The sequence below is a fragment of the Eptatretus burgeri genome, chromosome 12 (genome assembly GCF_056783735.1).
Source record: "Eptatretus burgeri isolate ZD-2024b chromosome 12, Ebu_testis_v1, whole genome shotgun sequence".
NCBI lineage: Eukaryota > Metazoa > Chordata > Myxini > Myxiniformes > Myxinidae > Eptatretus > Eptatretus burgeri.
In genome coordinates this window covers 76,180,583-76,194,361 of record NC_140972.1, presented here as the reverse complement: position 1 = coordinate 76,194,361, position 13,779 = coordinate 76,180,583, and the positions used below count along the sequence as shown (strand labels likewise).

At 41.1% G+C, this 13,779-nt stretch overlaps 1 protein-coding gene across 7 annotated transcripts in view; it reads right to left on the bottom strand.

Annotated features, from left to right (window-relative positions):
• UVSSA (UV stimulated scaffold protein A) overlaps nucleotides 1-13,779 on the bottom strand; it is a 200,332-nt gene that overhangs the window by 76,435 nt on the left and 110,118 nt on the right. For all 7 annotated transcript variants that reach the window (XM_085848588.1, XM_085848587.1, XM_085848583.1 and 4 more), the window contains 3 exons: nucleotides 11,495-11,641; nucleotides 11,046-11,232; nucleotides 8,968-9,082 (listed from right to left, as the gene is read on the bottom strand). In XM_085848588.1, coding sequence (XP_085704714.1) covers nucleotides 8,968-9,082; nucleotides 11,046-11,232; nucleotides 11,495-11,641 — 449 coding nt within the window. The remainder of the gene's footprint in view (nucleotides 1-8,967; nucleotides 9,083-11,045; nucleotides 11,233-11,494; nucleotides 11,642-13,779) is intronic.

Below are 13,779 nucleotides of genomic sequence, written 5' to 3'. Positions count from 1 at the left end.
CCGGAGCTGCGTGAAGATCTGGGCTCGTGTCCAAGTCAGGAACTTGGAGCGGTCGGTCGGTGGAGGTCTGGGCGTCGCAAGGGAGACGCGGGCTGGAGGCGCAGCCCTGCTGTGTCGCGCGAACCTGCGCGTGCATGTGGGGAGAGCCGGAGAGAGCTCGCCTGCTGCTTGGCGAGGCCCGAGCTCAACCGCGGCAAAGCTCGCTGCCGTTGGGACGGGACGTCGCGATTCACCCCATCAAGGCACCACGAGGGTGCAGGGTAACCTGCAACGGTCTCGTGGGGCCTTTTCGGTCACCAAAGCCCCACGTTATAAAGGCCCAAGGGCCCAGTCTGACTCCCTTGTCTGTGAGGGGGTCTTTTCTTTGCTTTTCTTTTGAGTGAATGTTGTGGTGCCGAGTCTTTCAAGTAGAACTGTTGTTAAGTAAATGTACATGGTAAAACAATAGTCGGTTGTAGTGTTTTCGCCTTGCTCGTGTCTTTGTCTCGTCCCGCAGTCTTCGTAAAGCAACCGCATGCGTGTTTTTGAATTCCTTGCCTGTATATACCTGCATCCCTGTATACGTGTGTAGTAAATAAATGTGCTTGTGTGAATGTTAACCCGTTCGTCGTGTCTTTTTACCCCAAATTGAACCGCCGTATTGCATTTCGGAATACGAGTTGGTTTTTGAATACCGATAATAGAATCGGGTCCGGCGAGGTCTGGCGATAATACCCACTCAGTTATCCCAGAACGGAACGAACCGCTTGCGGTTCGTGTCCAAACAGGCCTTCGTCGAGGTACAGTCCCTCGGTAGGTTACCAGCGCGAATACTCAGGTATATCGATATTTGGCGATTGACCCTGTCGCACGCGGTCGTTCGCATGCCGGGCGGGCATCGATGCGTAACAATATATATATATATATATATATATATATATATATATATATATATATATATATATATATATATATATATATATATATATATATATATATATATATATATATCTCTGCATCTCTGAAGCTCTGTATATGTGGATCTCTGATTGGCTCAGAATGGCTTCGATGTCGTCTTGTCTTTTGGTTCAACGTACAGACGAAAGCCCGGGAGTAAAAAGGATAGAAAACCTCAGAAATCAAACTACATTTCTGAGTTATCCGGAGATAGATTTTGAAAATGGTTGATTTGGAACATTTATGATCAATGTGTCTTCAAAAGGATAGAAACCAGACCTCAGAAATCAAACCGCATTTCTGAGTCATAAATGGCGGATGATATTTTGACAATTGGATGATTTCACAAGTTTACAGCATCGGTGACCTTGACATTGTCCTTCAATCAGGTCTAAAGTCATACCGTCGTGCATCACTCATCGACCCCTACCTACATACCAAGTTTCATCAAGATCGGGCGAATTTTTTTTGACCGTATCACATCGACTATTTTTCCAACTTTGAAGACACGTGACTCGATAAGCAGGACGAATTTCAAAAAATCGGCCTAACAAAATTTAGATATTGTTCCATATTATCAGAATCCGAAGGAATTTCGAAGATTTGATCATAAACGGTGGAGGAGATAGATTTTGAAAATGGACGATTTCGCTAATTTGGAGTGACCTTGATGTTGACCTTGACCTTCAATCGGGTCAAAGGTCATACCGTCGTGCATCCCTCATCGACATCTACCCACATACCAAATATCAAGAAAATCAGAAGAAAAAAATGGGGACGTACGTACGGACGGACATCGAGACTGGTTTTATTAGGTCATCTCATTAGAGACGACCTAGAAAGGAAGAGAAAAGTGAGGGTGGAGGTGGGGTTAGCAAAGAGAATGATGTGTTATGCTTCATGACCGAACACACACAAAAACAAAGTCATATCAGAACAGCTGTACAATCAACGACACAACAGAGCTTATAAAGTAATCTGCTGGCACATCTGCAAAAACTTTGATATCCCAGTTCCAGAAAATTTGTGGGAACATGAACCAAAAGCATGGAGTGCAAACATGGAAGTACTGCTCACATACGACCTAATGATCCCATCGAGCGTGAACATCGAAAACAAAGCTTTGCGACCAGATATCATACTTGGGTACAAAATAGAGAGAAGAAGCCACGCACCTCAGGGGCATGGCTTGCTTGCACAAAACCCAGGAAGGTGGGGCCTCTGCCCGCTTGGCACATTTGGCTCGCTTTTGTAATAGTAGTTGTTATAAAAGAGCAACACCATCTTTGCTGGTTTGTAATACAAAAACAGGGAAAAGTCACAGGGGACAATTACATATTGAGGGAACTTATCCTTTATCCCTATCTAATTAGTCACCACCCCATGTGTGGTTACACATAACACTTAAACTCACAGTCTCCCTACTTCATTACATTGACATGTTTTCTACACGTCCATGGACCAAACAACTATTCAATCCTAACTTCCTATTAAATTCCTCCATCTATACCCCCACAACAGTAACAAGATAATATATGTGTGTGTAGGGGAAGAAGGGTGCTGCATAATATTAGAAGGGGGCAGAGCGAGAATGGGACAGAGAGACAGAGACAGAGAGAGAGGGGGGAGGGGGTGGGGCAGGGGAGTTAGCAGAGAGAAAATGTTATGCTTTGTGAATACTAAAACTGAACTAAAATTGAGCCTTGAGGTATCATCAAAAGTATATGATGAAAAGGTACCAGTGACCCAATTTTATGCTAAGAAGGTACAATTAGAAAGCATTTTACCTTTTGACCAGATTCTTAAGTTATTTAACAGAGTCGACAGTGATAGGACCAGGGGCCTGAGCCTGAGAGTAAAGAAGAGGCGAGTTAAGACGGTCGTAAGACAGGGGTCTTTTACTCAGAGAGTAGTTAATGTATGGAATGGTTTCCCTGGAGTGGCAGTCGAGACAGTGGATACGTTTGAATTGGAATTAGATAGGTAGTTGGAAGAATTGTAGATAGAGGGGTATAGGGATGTTGGCAAGACTTTTAAGTAGTTTAAGCATTGATGGGTAATTGCATGCATGTGTACGGAATGTTGTTGGTGGGGATATCGCTAAGGGGTGGTGTGTGTTTTTTACCGAAGACCATCCACGCCCATGCTCCCTCCCCTATAAAGAAGAATTTTTTTTTACAAATCTACAAAATATTACAATTTTTTTTTTTTGCATTTTTATTATTTTGATCTGGTGTTGATAAATTGGTGCAGGGTTGATATGGTGCAGGCATGATGAGCTCATGGCCTCCACCTGCATCTAATTTCCTTGTGTTTCCTTATGTTGTGTGAAACAAAATTGATGACTTTATGTGATGTTGACCTTTGACCTTTTGACCAAATTATTAATTTGTGTTCTCCACATTCTCATCATAAAGCTGTGTGGAAAATTTGATGACAAAGCTCTAATGGTTAAAAAAACAAAAAAAAAGTTGTGAGACACACACACACACACACACACACACACACACACACACACACACACACACACACAAACACACACACACACACACACACACACACACACACACACACACACACACACACACAAACACACACACACACACACGCAAAACCCCATCTCCCACTGCATGGGGGATGGGCTAATAAGAAGTCCATGAAGACATGGCAGGACATGTACAATGAGTGTGTGCCCCCATAATCTGCAGTAGCCAAATGGGAAGTGACTTCAAGCGTGGATGCGAGTCCCTTGAAGACGACCAAGTCAGGATGGTTAGCAGATCCGACCGACCGACCGACTGAATGGTTCCCAGATAAAAACATTAACAACAACAAAAAGAGCAATGAGATTGCAGACCCTTGCCAGGATTTCTTTTGAGTGGTGTATTTTTATAGGTTTGACGGTAAATCCAATACGGCTGCCAAACCATGTGCCCGATCAAGTTGAAATTTAAAACATGTATTCCCCATCTCTACTAGATCAGAAATGTGAAGTTTCACATTGATTGATTAAGCGGTTCCAGAGAAAACATGACATAATATTTTTCTTCAATCCAATATGGCTGCGAAACCATGTGGCCTATCAATTATTCCTTAACACAATTTTACAACCATGGCTTGGAGAACACTTGTGTGAAGTTTTGTCCAGCCGTTCTGAAGAAGATTTTTTTATAGGTTTTTGGGTAAATCCAATATGGCTGCCAAACCATGTGACCAATGACATCATATGTGTGAGCATTTTCTTCCTCATGGACAGGTGGTCATACGTGTAAAGTTTCGCCTCGATCTGTTCAGCCACTTCAGAGAAGAAGATTTTTCAAGGTTTTTTAAAATTAAAACAATATGGCTACCGAATCACGTGACCGATGATGTCATGAATATTTTTTCTGTGGACCATTTTTTCATGCTGATCAGATGTGGCGCTCTACATATGCAAATATGATGTCATAAGAGGGCACCTATGACATCATAAAAAAACACATTCCCCATGAGGAGTACTTGCCAGGTGCCAAGTTTCAAGTTTTTCCTTGGTGCGGTTTCAGAGATACAGAGGTCCAAAGTTATTCCGGTTTCCAATATGGCTGCCACACCACGTGACCTATGACGTCATAATTATCATAAGAACATTCTACATGAGTAGTTGCACCAATGATGAAAATTTCACCTCAATCCGACAAGCGGTTGTGGAGAAAAACACGAATATTCTGTGCGGACAAACAAAGACAGACAGACAAACAGACCCAACTGCAATACCCTCTCCTTTGGTGAGGGTAACTAAAACTGTATTCGGTGGAGTGGATAGCTCCGCCAGGCTGGACAGTGTACGTTTTGTATTCCACCGATAGAGCGGATCTGCATCCAGACCTGAACCAAAATCAAGTCGGCTTGTTTATTATCACCTGCCCAACGAATTCACCAGGTTTTGTCATAATCCTTCCACGACTTTTTGAAATATCATTCTATGTATTGTTTTTGGCCCCATCTCTCAATGGTGAAGAATCACTTGAAAAATGAAATAATTTTTGGATTCGGATCTGGATCCAGATCCAGATCTTCACCAAAATCAAATCAATTCTTCCTCGTCACACACCCAATCTGTCCACCACGTTTTGTCCAAAATCATCCATAACGTTTCGTGATATCCTGCTCACAAAGAGAGACAGACAGACAGAGGTGAAAACATCACCTCCATCACCTTTGGTGGCAGAGGTAACAATGAAGTGTTTTACTTATGTAGACATCCTGATAATTAAGACATGAAACATCCTCATTATTCGGCAACAGGGTCACCAAAATAGCCACAGACCTTTCTCAAAACAACATTTTCATCATCATCCACAGACAGTTGGGCATGTTAAATATGCAGGGATATGAGTGGTTTCCAAAAAAAAATTGAAAACTTACCACGTAGCACAAACTGCTTTGGTTTATTTTTTTTGAATAATGCGAGTCATTTTCCTGCATTCTAGTTCATTTTTTTTAACCAACCATCAACCAGCAAAATCATGGGCTCGATTTGCTGGGATAGCAAGGGAATCCTGCTGATTGACTATATGTCTCAAAACTAAAATCACGAGGGAATATTACGCCAGCCGTATGGAAAAGTTGTGACAGGCCATCAATGACAAATGTTGAGCAAAGGTATGCTCCTCCATCAAGCAAACACAGAATCTGTGTTGTGTACTGTTATTCATGACTGTATATTTGAACACCTGGATTACCTCCCTGTACAACCTGGACCTCGCCAAGAGTGACAACTACACATTTTGAGATTTGAAGTCCCACCTGCCGAGGCACCATTTTGTGGATGAAGAGGAAGTAATGAAATAACCAATGATGTGGCTGAAGAATAAATCAGAACATTTCCATTTTCCTGGAATAGACAGTTTTTGAAGGACAAATGGAGCAAATTTATTGAAGGCAAGGGATACGATTTGAAGAATGAAAAAAGGGATGGTATGTCTTGGACTACTTGTGAGCATCTGTTCCAAAATCTCTTTGAATGCCCTGATATCATAATTGAGTCTTGTTAAGAAGAAGAAAAATTATTCTTCATATTCATCCATGGAAAAGAAATGATGCTACTGACCCTCTCAGTACAAAATAGGAGAAAAAGGACCGAATAGGACCAAATAGTGCATGATGCAACAGACTGCTTGCAAAACACAAGCTTGCATTGAAAAAAACATCAAACATCAGAGTATAATTATTAGCAATTCACATACCATGGCTGACTCCATCAGTCAATAATGCATCACTTTTCTGATTAAACTTTGCACAATAAGTCACAAATTTATTTTATGGTTAGTCTTTTTGCATCATTTCAAGTCTATTTGCATGATCAATTTAAGTTGTATTAGTTTGATATAACATTGTTAGAATTTTTTTTGAAGTACAGTAATACAGCGCATCTTGCGAATTTTTTTACATACAGCAGCCCGCCATGTGCCAGTGTAAAAGTGAGCGTCGCCCGCTGGTGGAGAACTGACAACATGGCAAGCGCTCAGTGAATGCCACATCACTTTATCTCCCAGTCTCATGTGTTTCCCCCGTGGTGAAGTGTACTAAAAGTATGCCAAGCATGTACTTAAGTGAAGGTTAAGTTAAATTAGGGTGACCAAATTTTTTACCTGGCAATGCATCCCCCATTACAACACTAAACATGTAGGAGAATCACATCCAAATAACATCGTTTCATAAACCGCAGTTTCTAGGAACGTATCCATGACGTAAATCAGCAACTTGCTGCACAAAATACAAACAGTGATTGGAACACCAAAACAATAGATTGCAGTTTTACCAATATACTTTAAAGGTATTATTGGAATCCTTAGATGCCACACCATCAAATAATTGATTATAACACTATTTGCCCACCAGTAAGTGTGTTAATAATTGTGTTTCAGCATTAACTATTTGGATTTTGAGTTCGGCAAAACCAAAATCATTCAGTTCAGCAAATAATTATATTATATCTACATAAAAATAACATGATACAAAGTGAAAATGGCATTTATATTTAAACTGCAGAAGTAGGTTTGGCAGTGTTCAAAATCACATTTTAATTGGGCAGTTGGATTTAATTTAAGCAATGATTAGACGATTTAGGCACTTCTTCATGGATGATTGAGTTTTGCAGAACAAAAATTGGAAAACTCTGGCAAGGAAGAGCATTTTGTTGAGTTTTTGGTTTGTTGGCACTTTTTTCTGACAATTCCTGTTGAAGGTATATGCCTCTTTACTCCACCAGTCTAAAGTTTATAAACACCCCCATTTTTGCAGTTTTTACTGAAATTTAAGCAGTTTAATGTTTCAATGTACTCTGAAATTAAAAGCATAGAACAAATAAACAATTGCAGATAAAAAAGAAATCATGGAATCGTTTTGTTGAACAAAATTTAATCTAAATTTTTGACTCATTAAAGTAGCCACCTTTTGCAGATATAACAGCCGAACATACTTGTGGCATTCTTTCTACAATGGAAATCAAATATTGTTCGGAAAGTTCTTCACAACACTGTTGCAGAAGTTCCCACAAATGTGTTGCACTTGTGGGTTGCTTTGCTTTCACCCTTCTGTCCAGTTCATCCCAAACCAGCTCGATTGGGCTTAAGTCTGGAGACTGTGCTGGCCATTCCATGATTTGAAACCTACCGTCTTGTTCTTTTCTTCAAAGGTAGTTCTGACATAGCCTGGAGGTATGTTTTGGATCGTTATCTTTCTGTATGATGAACCCCTGACCAACTAGGCATAGACCAGAGGGTATTGCATGGTGCTGAAAAATGCTGTGGTAACACTTTTGGTTCAAGGTGCCAGTCACTCTGTGCAAGTCGTCAACTGGATCCAGCAAAATAGCTCCAGATCATCACGCTTCCTCCTGCATGTTTGACAGTTGGGGTCAGACACTGAGGAACCATCCTTTCGCCCACTCGACGGCATAGAAAAACCCTGCGTGATGAACCGAAGATTTCAAAATTTGATTCATCGGTCCATAAGACCTTCTTCCAGTTTCCAGTAGTCCACTGGTGATTCATGGCCCAGGCAAGCCTCTTTTTCTTATTTTGTCATCTCAGCAAAAGATATTTTGCCATCTTTTCAGACCTCTTCCTGTAAGAGTTTCCTCTAGTTTCCAAGTGCCTTTTGATGGTGCAGGAAACTGTACTCACTGACACCTTGGCTTGCTTTGCAATTTATTAAAAGGAAAGACCAACACTTTTAATGGTTACAATAGTCTGTCTGTCTTCCTTTGTTAATTGTCTTTTTCTCGCCATTATGATAGCAAGACACAACTTCCTGCAGTGCAATATTGTCCAAATAATACTTCAGAGGGTGTTGCATCAGTCTGTTCCAACACTGCTTTTATACAGATAGAGGGTTTGTAACTCATCAACAAAAGTTGGGACACCTGCAGGAATTGTTTGCATCAACTTTCAAGGCTTAATTTACTTCCATTGCTGCAGAACAGCTGCAGTTGCTAACCCATTACTTGTTCCCTGAAAAGGGCCTTTTTTAACAACTCTGAAATTTACATTATTTTTCAGTTTTTGGTAACCTAAACTCTAGTTTTTTTTTGAACCTCTGGCAGTTTATCGCTTAGCTTTGTACCATTTCAGGTTATTCACTGGACTTGAACTGCTTAAATTTCAGTAAAAACCTGAAAAATGGGGGTGCTCTAAAAGTTTTGACCGGTAGAGTAGGGGCGTGTGCTCATTCATGCTTCGGCTAAGGCACCTGTCCAGAATTTCAACCCTAGGGTTAGGTGTGCATGCGTGTGCTTAGGCTATGGCATGTGTGCGTGTACACGCTCGCTCAGACGTTGGCGTGCGCTCGCTCAGGCGTCGGCGGCGACGTGCGCTCGCTCAGGCGTCGGCGGTGGCGTGCGCTCGCTCAGGCGTCGGCGGTGGTGTGCGCTCGTTCAGGCGTCGGCGGTGGCGTGCGCTCGCTCGCTCAGCTTGTCTGCCTCAATGCATTTAATAAAGGTCATGACAATACACATCTACCACACTAACAAATAGCTGATCAAACACTTACGGGGTAGCTTATTGGACTCTTGCTTCTGCTGTTCCTTTTCGATGCGTGCTCTGTCCTCGGGATTTGTCGGATTCCCTCGGTCATCCCTGGGCACAATCTTGCCATGGAAAGGACACTACCATAGAGAGGGCAGAACACAAGCATAACAAGAAAAAGAGCAATCAGAGATTGCAGACCCTTGCCAGGACTTATTTTTTGTGGTGTATTTTGTGTCCTGAGGTGTAACGCAATTAATAAGAGGCATAATTAGAACTGCCTCTTTATAACTGCTGGAAATGATGACTGGGTAACAAGATGTCCCACTGAGATGCAACCCTGCTTTGATTGGACACCTAACCCTGACCCATGACATTTTTCATCACTCAATTGAATTTAGAATGAGATTAAAATAAATTCAATTCAAATCAAATAGAAGACTAAATAGGTACAGTCCTGGATTGGAGTATTAATCAGAAGGAACCCAATCAAGCAAAAAGCAAGGATGAAGTCATCAGGAGGAACCTGGATAGGATTCGCATTTCAGCTGCAACTCCTCTACCCCCAAACCCATCCAGACACAACCAAGAGAGCCTTATTCAAAAAAATAAAATAAAATAAAATTCTGGCTGCCAGACCATGTGTCCATTCAAGTTGAAATGTAAAACCTGTATTCCACATCACTACTCGATCATAAGTGTGAAGTTTCATGTCGAATTATGAAGTGGTTCCAAAGAAAACGATATTTAATATTTTCTTCAATCCAATATAGCTGCCAAACCATGTGACCAATCAATTATTCCTTAACAAACTTGTGCAACCATGGCTTGGGGAACATTTGTATGACGTTTCACTTCGATCTGTACAACCGTTCTGGAGAAGAAGATTTTATATGTTTTCGGGCAAATCCAATATGGCTGCCAAACAATGTGGCCTATGACATCATGTGTAAACCTTTTGTTCCTCACGGATAGGGGTCATATGTGTAAAGTTTCGCCTCAATCTGTTCAGCCATTTCAGAGAAGAAGATTTTTGAAGGTTTTAAAAAATAATAATATGGCTGCCGAATCATGTGACCATTGACGTCATCAATTTTTATCCCAAAATAACCCTCAAAATATTTTATACTAATCGGATGTAGCGTTCTACATGTGCAATTATGATGTCATAACTAAGGCACCTATGACATCATTAAAATAAAAAAACACTCATTCCCCATGAGGAGTACTTGCTATGTGCCAAATTTAAATGTTTTCCTTGGTGTGGTTTCAGAGATACAGAGGTCCAAAGTTTTTCCGTTCTTCTAACATGGCTGCCACACAACGCGACTTATGACGTCATAATTATCATTAAAACGTTCCACGAGTGGTCACACCAATCTTGAAAATTTAGTCTCAATCCAACAAGCGGTTACGAAGAAAAACACGAAAGTTCTGTGTGGACAAACAGACAGACAAACAAACGGACCCAAATGTAATACCCTCTCCTTCGTCGAAGGTAACAAATGGACATCTTGCTGTAACCTCCTCAATCACTTCTTTCAAGTCGTATGCTTTGATTCTACTTTACCTCTGTTAAATCTCACACAATTTGAGAACTTCCCAGCATGTGCTAAATATGTTATCTTAATGTGCAAAATCACTCTGAAGATATGTTCACTTAAATACCTTTGAGGCACTGTCGAGTTGTAACCGGTCAAAACTGAAATTTCTGCAATAATTGAAGACTGGCTGATTGATTCATCGCCTGGTTTAGACGAGGTGCATGTACATGCGGATTTGTTCTCTGCTTATCATGATTCGACAGAAGCAATAAAACGATTGATTACTTCTTGCAAATCTCCCTTTAATGTTGCCATATGTTGATATTTTTACATTGTCCATTTGCTTTTTATATTGCTGTGACACACACAAACACAAACACTCGTGCACACACACACACACACACACACACACACACACACACACACACACACACACACACACACACACACACACACACACACACACACACACACACACACAGAAAAGTCCTAGACGGAATCTATTTTGTCGGAACACTGCACAACAGCATCAAAGTGGAACAGGGTCATCACTGGATACCTTGAATCGATCTTGTCGTGTGCAGAAGGAACCATCAAGCCGTGGTGCTCGACATTGGTGAGTCACAGGTTGGAAAGTTCCAGGAAATGGAATTCTACGAGCTTTGAGCATATCAGCTGCTTGTGGGGTCAACACCAACTCCTCCTCTTGTTCAAGTGGAGCCCAGAAACGGTGCAAGGATCCAGGACTTCTCAACATAGAGTTTGATCCACAGACATGCAGCAAGATTAGGATGAAAGGTTAATTGGATAATGTCCATGGTGCCAAGGAAAGAAAACATGAAAGAGTACAATACTTTGTAGGGATTGTTGCGTTTGCTAATTTAAGAAGAGATCTTACTGATATGGACAATGCTAAAAAACATGGCAGTCAAATTATAACAAAACCTCAGCCTCATTGAAAAATTACTATGGATCAAAAAGGAGAAAAACAGAAATGGTTTGACTCACTGAACCATAGTTGGGAGAGCTATGCTGGTCTCCTGGCCCCAGTTTGCAAGGTCAAACCCATATGAAACAGTCGGAGCCCCATGTTTCATGCAAGAATGGGAACCACCACCCTGCTCATCACCCTTGGAGATGGACTGCACGACTCGCCTGCACAGAGGGACTCATCTGCTTTCAACAATCTTTGGCCATTGGTCCATATCAAACAGCAATCCTTAGATTAAATAAGGTTTGCAATCTTGATTTTTTTTAGTGTATTTTAAGAATAAAAATGTGATTTTTCTTCTATGCTTATGCATAACAATCAATTTTACTTTTTTGTTGACTAAAGACAATGAATGAACAAATTAAAACACCACATCTTCAACCCAAGAAAAGATGACATTTCCTACAATTTTCTAGACATAATTTAAATAATTTGGACAAACGTACAAGGAAGGTTCAAAAAAACTTTGGAATTTGCATACAAGTAGTGATCAGTTTAAGTCGTATCAGTTTACATCTTATCGTTTTCACTTCGTTGGCAAAAAGGGGACATTATTATCAATTTAAGTCATCGATCTGTCAACATCGTTGAGAAAGAATATATGATGATAATATGGAGAAAACAATTAAAACCAGAGTGGTGTCAAAGCCACCCAATGCTCACCTGTTTATACATTTATCGTTTTTCATTTTTAAAAGACTAGTCTAATAATATTTTTTATAAAGCATTGCAGAGAAGTCTGATCCAAATAACTTTAAAGCAATATATGTATTTGTATATTGTAATCAGTAAAAAATAGTGTGGTAGATAAAAACATGAGAAAGGAAATAACTTGCACCAAAAACTTGAACATTTTCACACTCACGCTGACGCTCACGCCGGGGGTATCACTATAGCTCTCTGTTCTTCGAACAGGCGAGCTAAAAATTAATTACAGAGAAAAGCCATCAACAGCCCAGTCGCAGCGTGTCAAGTGGGAGACGAACCATTTATTTTACATATAAATATTTTTAAATTGCTTCTGTGTGTGTGTCCAGACCATAACATTTTTACCAATTGAGTTTTTGTTTAACAAACTTTAATAAACCTTTATTCTGAGATTATGGAGAACACAAAAACATAGTTTTTTTTAAACTGTCGTTTTCGTCAAGTTGACTCCTGGGGTTTGGGAGGTGCAAAAGCAGTACACAGAGAATGAGAAATGGCGCTCTTATGTTGAGTGCGACTCAGTTCAAGTCAATCAAACCAGGAGACAATAGCTAGGGAGTGACACTACGGAGTCAAGAATGTCCTGTGGGAGGAAGGATTCTGTAAAGCAGATGATGTCCGTTTTATAATCAGCAGCCTGGGTTGAGAGATGTCAGCTTGGAGCAGAGACCTCAGATGTTGGAGGTCAACAGATTACACAAGGATACACAAGGAATTTAGACACAGGAGGCCATTCGGCTCATCGTGCCTGTGCCACATCAACACCAGACTAATCCATATAAAAATGAAAAGTTTTTCTAATTTTGGAGTGTATTTTTGTCGTGTTTATTTTTTGGTGCTTTTCTTTCCAGCGAGGAAGGGAAAGGGGGAATGGGTGAAGGTGGATCTTGGATGACAAACACATCAACCACACACCACCACTTGATGAGACCCCCACAAACACACTCCAAACGGATGCACAAAATCACCTATCCATGCTAAAGCTCCCTAAAAGTCCTGTGAGCATCCCTATACCCCTCTATCCAAGTCTTCCAGGTACCCATCTAATTCCAATTTCAACTTATCTACTGTTTTTGCTGCTACTACCTTTCCAGGGAGACCATTCCATGCATATGCCTGGTGTTGGCTTAATGATTATGGTGGTGGGGTTGGGATCCAAGGATCCCAAGTTCAAATCCTACTTGGCTGTTGATTTAATACCAGGTGGGGTTGACTCTGCCTGTCATCCTTCCGTGGTCAGCAAAATGAGTGCCAGCTTGCTGGTATCCTGTGTCGGAGTGGCAACTCATCCAGGATTGTGCCCAATTGCCCAGGAGACTGCTTCGGCAGCACCAACTCTGCACATAGTATGGTCCCAATAGATGGATGGATTCCATGCATCAACTAATCTCTGAGTGAAAGACCCCTGCCTTACTACCGTTTTAACGATCTGCTTTACTCTCAGGCTATGGCCCGGTGCTATCACTTTCTTCTGCACCTCTCTCGATCGAGTGCAGCCTGTGGCTGCTGGTTGCATCATTGGTTGGGACGTGGCTATGCCACTGATGCAGTGTCCCCCTTACCAGTACACTAGTGCTCATTTGCCGACCTCGGA